General features: G+C 34.7%; 1 protein-coding gene across 1 annotated transcript; it reads right to left on the bottom strand.

Moving 5' to 3' along the window:
• Positions 1-1,672: 1,672 nt before the first annotated feature.
• LOC114286937 (NADPH--cytochrome P450 reductase 1-like) lies at positions 1,673-4,857 on the bottom strand. The gene is made up of 11 exons (XM_082923152.1): positions 4,854-4,857; positions 4,692-4,761; positions 4,398-4,589; positions 4,207-4,299; positions 3,725-3,965; positions 3,566-3,647; positions 3,330-3,483; positions 3,156-3,159; positions 2,523-2,615; positions 1,817-2,437; positions 1,673-1,690 (listed from the first exon to the last, which is right to left on the bottom strand). Exons 1-11 carry the CDS (start codon positions 4,855-4,857, stop codon positions 1,673-1,675), a joined length of 1,572 nt encoding a protein of 523 aa, XP_082779278.1.
• Between the last annotated feature and the right edge of the window lie 2,122 nt (positions 4,858-6,979).

Consider the following 6,979-nt stretch of genomic DNA (forward strand, 5'->3'; position numbering starts at 1 on the left):
ACTATTTAGTGACGTTTTTAAAACGCCGTCGTATCTCTTTTTAAAAAAATCTAACCATTGGTTTGATATTTAGAGACATTTTAGAAACACCGCAATAGCCTCCTTTTTTTTTTTAAAATTGTGCTAATTTTATGTGATTGAACTAAAAAAATACCTGTAATAAAATTGAAAAATAACACTAATATGAAATAATAACTCCCATTCAAAATACAACATTAATTCACTTTTCCATTCAATTTAATATCCAATCACCATTAATTCAATTTCATATCCAATCACCATTCAATTTAAGACTAGTTACAATACAAACTTTAGGGTAGAATTGTGATTTGATCCTGCATGTTTATATATTCAACTTGTTGCGGTTTTGACAGATCTGAGAAGCTTAAGCTGTGCAGGTTAGAATCATTGTTGATAGACAGTTAACAATGCTTTAAAATTTTGAATTCAGACATTCTCTTTCCCTTCTTTATCAGCCTCGATATCATCAATACCAACCCAACGGGTGAAAGCAAAAAGAAGTTCCTTGAAGTTCACCATTCCATTTCTATCTCAGCCCATCTCCTCTGCAACAATTAGACAAGACTGAGCAACTCGAACAATATACATTAAAGAAAATGAAGAGAGGAACATGAAAGTTTGTTTAAAGAAGATGAACACCCCAATCCATATGAAAGGATTTATATGTTTTTAGATTGTTGAAACGCGTGAAATTTCATTGGTTCCTTAGTCCAAAAACTTCTAGCCAGTAGCCACTCATAAGATTAATTGATTGTTTTTTGATGAATTTACTTGAATATCATCTATACAAACAAGTGGAAGCAATAATAAGTTCCCTTACCCTTAGATCCTGTAACTCTATCCTCCCTTCGGAAGGCCATGAAAATGGTGCCCTTCTATCTTTCACAATTGCTGGAGGCTCTGGAGGTATGTGCACAAACTGTTTGATTCGTTCCACTGAAATAACATAATTAGCTAAGCTGCTATACCATCGAATCATGAACACTTGGGTGCTTGTTAAAGCCAAAGCATAAGAAAGATAAAGTCCAACAAATCCTGCAAAAATAGACATGTTTTAAGAATCTAAAAGAAAATTTCTAAGCAATAAATGAATTATTCCACTGAACCATGGATATACCTGGATCAACATAACCCTTGGGAAGTAAAACCAAGCGAAAAACAACAGTGAATAAAGTAAGATTTTGAAGTGCTTCTACTTTCAAAATTAACCACTCCATGGTTGCATTGGAGTAAAAGAAAAGTTTTGCATCATTGTCTACAAGCTTTAGGTAGCTTTGGAAGAACCTGTTTGCCATGTTAAATGCTCTTATAGTTACCACTCCAAGTGAGGTCTCGGCTGCATAATTCATGACAGGTGCTTTGTTGTTCCATTGATTCTTATTAGTTCCCTTGCAGAGGCTTGATAATATCCCTTGAGTCAATAAAGAATTTTCTTAATTAAAATTTTCCTTTCATCGATGAAAATAATAAAAATATTACTATTAAGTTGGAAAATGAAACTCACTTGAACATATTTTGAAGCCACTATAGCAAATAATGCTACAAAGAGAACTTGCCATGTGACTGACGCCATAATGCCAATGATTGTTACCGATTCAATTAAAGGAGCAACCACAAAGGAAAATGAGAAAGGTATGTCGAAATCCACCACTCATAAATCTGATGAAACCTACATATAACAAGCAGGGATATAAAAGTGCATATCAATAACTAGCTAAGAAATACATTACACTTCACTACGATACATAAATACTATGGTTACTTTAGAATTGATTGAAGAAGAATAAAATCTTACACGGGTCAAAATTCGTTCAACTGGGGTGGAATCAAAGAAGAGCATAGGAGCATTGAAAATAGAATTAGTGAAATCTAAAAAGAAAGCCTTGGAAGCTTTTAATCCTAGAAGAGCAACGGATAAAGACCTTAGATATACAAAGAAGGTACTTGTTGTCGAAATTATAGTGTATACTCCAATTAAGATGCCACTACTAATTTTAGGAATTTGAATGTCGAAAGCTATCCAATAACTTGAAACAGCTTGAAGAGCAACAAAACCAATCTGAGTAATTATAACTAAAGAAAGCATCAACGATCCCTTTGAGACGAGGATGTAATCCAAAAATGGCTTCCATCCAACATTGCCAATTTCCTTCTCTTCTTCTTCTGTCAGTTGTATTCCTGGCAGACCTTTGACAGAAATATCCCCCTCACTATTTGCTTTAGTAAGGTAGGACCCTCTAGTCTCTTCCATTCTATCCATGTATTGTGACTGAATTTCACTTTTATTTTGATTAATTGTATGATCCAAGACTGGAATTGAACTTTTGTGAGCATTCACAAGCTGTTCAAATGTTGTACCGATCATCAATAGTTCTTTATAGCTTCCGGATTGAGTAATTTCTCCACCTTCTATAACCTAGGGAAAAAAACAATTTATTCTATGCAATGAATTGAAAGCTAGTATGTAAATACAAGAGTGGCAATTCAAAGTATTTCATTACCAGAATTTTGTTTACTTGGGAGAGAAATTCCACTTGATGAGTCACTAAAATGACAGTCTTCTTCTCCAGGGCAGTCATAACACAGTCCTGCAGCTACATCATTCAAAAGTTGGTAACAATGAGAGATCAACTATGTCATACATACCACATGCCTCAAAAGAGATCAACTTTGTCTCTGTTATATTATCTTTGGGTGCATCACCCGTGCTCAATGCACCTCCCATTGTCAATTACCAAAATAAAATGAGACATGAGATAATACCTGAGGTGTATCTGCCCAATTACATAAGTTGTTAGAAATAAGTATATATAAAAACAATAGCATAGAGCAGATAATGAAGCCTGAGAAGTATTTGGAGATTCTGAGAGACACTACAGGCAAGAAGTATTTGGAGGTTCTGAGAGACAGTTTTCGAACTGATCAGCTGAAAAGACACATCTTGAATCTGACCAATAAAGAATCTTTGCTTCTTATAATTTGTAATTTGTAAAGGGTACCAGACCAATAAAGAATTGACTCAAAAAGGAAAAGAAAACACAAATAAGTAGAAATCCCCTTTACATCCTATGTCCTAATTATCAGTTTATGTACAGGAAAGAGGAAGGCAAATAGAAGTTACTCCACAAGACTACCTCCCTACTCTAGAAAGGTAGAACATAGAAAACGAAACTGACTTTAAATTTATATATGATAAGCCAATCAACACGTGTTTATTTAGAATATACGCAAAATAGGTTGTTGTTCTGGTATCATGTAGTTGAATAACAAGTACTGTGATATAATATCTAGGCTGTGGTGTTATTCACCTTGAGGAGGATGAAATTGAGTAATATCTAGGCTGCAAGCGTGGGGCAACTGATGCGAAGAAAACACGAAGTGGAGGCTTGGCTGATGAAAATTCTGCCATAATCTCAAGAAGGCTTCGCTGACTTGCAACTACCCATTGTGCATATTCATCTTGTAGATAGGAAAGATAGCGTTAAAAACTATGACGGATGAACCACTTTATTATGAAAACTCTGAACCAAAAAATTGCAAAGCTTTCCAGCAGGAGATGCAAGATGCCTCAATCGCTCGGCTTCACTTGGATCAGAAGCATGAGCTGCCAGGGCAAGTAATGCAGACTGGAAAACACATACATTTAACAAATTAGTTAATGAGAGTTCACATATATAATAGTATGAGCAACACATAACTAAACAAACAATGGCCCTTCCTTCTTCGAAAAGCTCAAAAGATCCGCATATCGGGTCAGCGTCGTTCTTATGGTACATGTAGGAAAAGGAGGCAGCAATGAGCTACCACCAAGTGGAGTGCCATCCTCTTTATCGGTGTGAACGGAGAAATTTGTATCTGGTGATAAATCCATTAACCTTTCAGCTTCCTCCACAATGTCAATCACATTCTCACTGTACACGCCAACATGGTCTCCAGTTTCATATCTGTGGACAAAGGAAGTGAAGAAAGATAAATGAACAAAGTTGATTCATCATTAAATGCATGCTTTTTCTAATCCAATTTGTTTTAAATTTAAAGAGCAGACATTTTCCATTTAAAGCTAAAGCAAAATCCAGTTGACAATTTGCTTACCAAAAATAAATAATAGTAGTAAGTCGACAGAATTTGTCATCACCTTATTCCAAATATACATCCATAATTAAGTGAATTAGAATTGCAACTTACGCAAGTCCAGTTACAGCAATGTCAAATTCCAGATGGGTGCAAGATCGATCAGAGGCAGCAGTATGAAGCTCCTTTTTCACAGCTACATTAGACCTTAATTCCAAGATAAAATATTTGTTAGGTTACAGAAACAAAAGCATATAATTAACTGGCAACAGAAAAATTCAGGATTTAAAACATTCTTTTGGTACCTGCATGGATGTTGTGCATCATGAACAGCATGACCATTTGACATACTCATGCTCTTGTCCAATATTGATGCATATGTGTCGTCATGATATACCACACGATATTCCAACACAGCAGCAGTGTAAGGAGTTGCAACAGTTGAACTGTCATCATCCTTAAGGAGCTGATCTAACTCGGGCCAAAGTAATTCCCGCCTACATTAGCAGCAGTAACTAAGCTTTTATTTCTACATATCTTAAAGAAGTTGCAAAAATATATATGCTATGAGTTCCAGGTAATGATTCATGTTCTTATACCATGCAGCAAAGTCATCTTCCATGCATTGATCATCATCTCCAAGACCCACTGGAACAAGACGCTTTCCACCTGCAAATGATAAACATAATCATGAGCAAGACAAAAATAAACACTAATTCAAGGTAACAAGAGCACGATTGGAAGAGACAATGACACTTTACCCATCACCTAAAGGAATATAATTTCTCCATTAATATTTCAATAAGTCATCTTTTCACTCTTTGTTTATTTGCAAATGTAAAGCCCACTTCAATAGAGTTATATGGCATGGTACTCAATTCTCTTGGCAATCACAACAGTAGGATGGGTGTAAATTGGAGTATGTCCTAGAGTGAAGTCACTTACACAAACCTCCACACAACCAAACAAGACCTACATTTTTTTCACTTGCAACAAATTGTTTATTTCTGTACTATCTTAGCTATGCAAATAGTACAGTAAACATGTATATTTGCCTATGGTAACAGAAATTACAAGAAACTAGGACTAAAATATTATTACAACGCATGTTTCAAACAGAAGGCAATAGCATGCATGGTTAGGACTAAATACAATGGTAACATTCAACAATTTATAGAGATATAAGACACCAAAATTTATCAAAAAAAATTAACGGTAATCAACAGAGGCCGATAAGTACTGCTATAACTTTTCCCATGTCCAATCCACAGTTTAGCATTCACTATTATGAGCAGTAGATTCAAGGAGGGGAAGGAAGGTTTTAAGTCATCAAGAAGAAGTGCATACTCTGAAATTGCTTCATAACCATCATCTGCAGTGGAGATTTGCAAATGCAAAGGCAGAGGCCTCCATTCATGCCCAGAGATGGGAAACTGAGGTTTGTTGGCTTGTTGCATCCCTATTTATTCATGGATTTTGTTTAAGGAAGGCACTCCTTGAGAACCTCAAAGTGCTAGTACATATTACTCATTAACCAATGACCTCTTAGTGGCGGCTGTAAATTATATTCACACTCCCTCATTCATTTCATGATAGAACAGAAAAGGTTAGATTAGTTTAGTTTTGGCTGATTATTTGATTATCTGGATTATGAATTAGCACCCAATACATGAAAGTTTCACTAGTTTTGTTCAACATCTTTGCGTCATATCACATGTGCTGTATAATAGTTCACTTCACTGATAACGAAACTATTATGCTTTTTGTTTCAATTGTGGAACACATGTCATTTAACCCTCACCCCCTTATTTTTCTTGTTTCATTAATCAAGCTAGTTTATTTCTATCCTATAGAGAAAACTTTATTCTCTTGGAGTTGAGATATCAAGTCCACGCGATACTGTGAAAAGGAATCGCATTGAACTTGGATTGTTGAAACGAGCAAAAACTCTATCCACAATTATTGAAGCCCATGTAAGCATACATTAATATCTTGGATAAATGCTATTATTTATTCGATTGATGAGGACATAGCCTATGTTATCATTTTTGTGTTTAATTGCTAGTTAGTTCCCTGTCATCCAAACATCTCTCAAATGTGACTCTGCTGGCATAGACATGTCTTGATACCAAAATTTTAGTCATGACGATAACTGAAGAAATTATTCTTAGACATATTTTTAACGAACTCTGGACCTGTGTAGCACTATAAACTTTTTTTCTTCAGCCTTCAGTTTACCATCTTCTGAAATGATTTTCAAGACAAAGACAAAAATCTTTTAAAATTATTTTACATTGCATTAATTCTAAATTGGCTATTTAACAAAAGATACAAAACTAGGCAACCTGTAGTAAAACCTCGAGCAAACTATAAAGTTAAGGAGAAAGAGGAGATCAAAGTCCACTTAAAGTTGACAAATCAAAAAGGATGTTGCCCATATATACAGAAAAAATTAGATTAGTTTAGCCTATATTGTTATGTACTCCCCAAAATGTAATTACTGAAGTATATATGTAATAGAAACAAAGAAACAATACAAACACAAGCAAATAAACACAAACACAAGCAAGCAAGATAAATAATAGCACTATTATGATGCTACTAACAGAACGGGAAGGAGGAACCTGGTTCTAGATCAACATTTTATTATGTAATTCCTTTTCAATCAATAAATCAATGACAAACCTGTTCCAGCCAAACCCAGTTTTGGCTGATGACCTTCAATACAATATTGTGAAAAAATATAGCGAAAGATAGATGAGTGATAGAAAAAAAAAATCAAATTTAAGTCAATACCCAAATTAACCAATAGGCAGACTGCTAATCACTACTGAGTTCTCCAATTAATGTTTATCATCTAAATAAACCAAAATATATTTTGATACAT

Source organism: Camellia sinensis, chromosome 4 (assembly GCF_055761805.1).
Source record: "Camellia sinensis isolate YWXY chromosome 4, ASM5576180v1, whole genome shotgun sequence".
Lineage (NCBI taxonomy): Eukaryota > Viridiplantae > Streptophyta > Magnoliopsida > Ericales > Theaceae > Camellia > Camellia sinensis.

What these genes read in the sequence shown, in the direction of transcription:
- LOC114286937 (XM_082923152.1), bottom strand. An exon ending in GAAGATGACTTTGCTGCATG is followed by an intron (nt 4,590 to 4,691) that starts GTATAAGAACAT and finishes CTGCTAATGTAG; the next exon opens with GCGGGAATTACTTTGGCCCG. An exon ending in TCTTGCATCTCCTGCTGGAA is followed by an intron (nt 3,484 to 3,565) that starts AGCTTTGCAATT and finishes TTTCCTATCTAC; the next exon opens with AAGATGAATATGCACAATGG.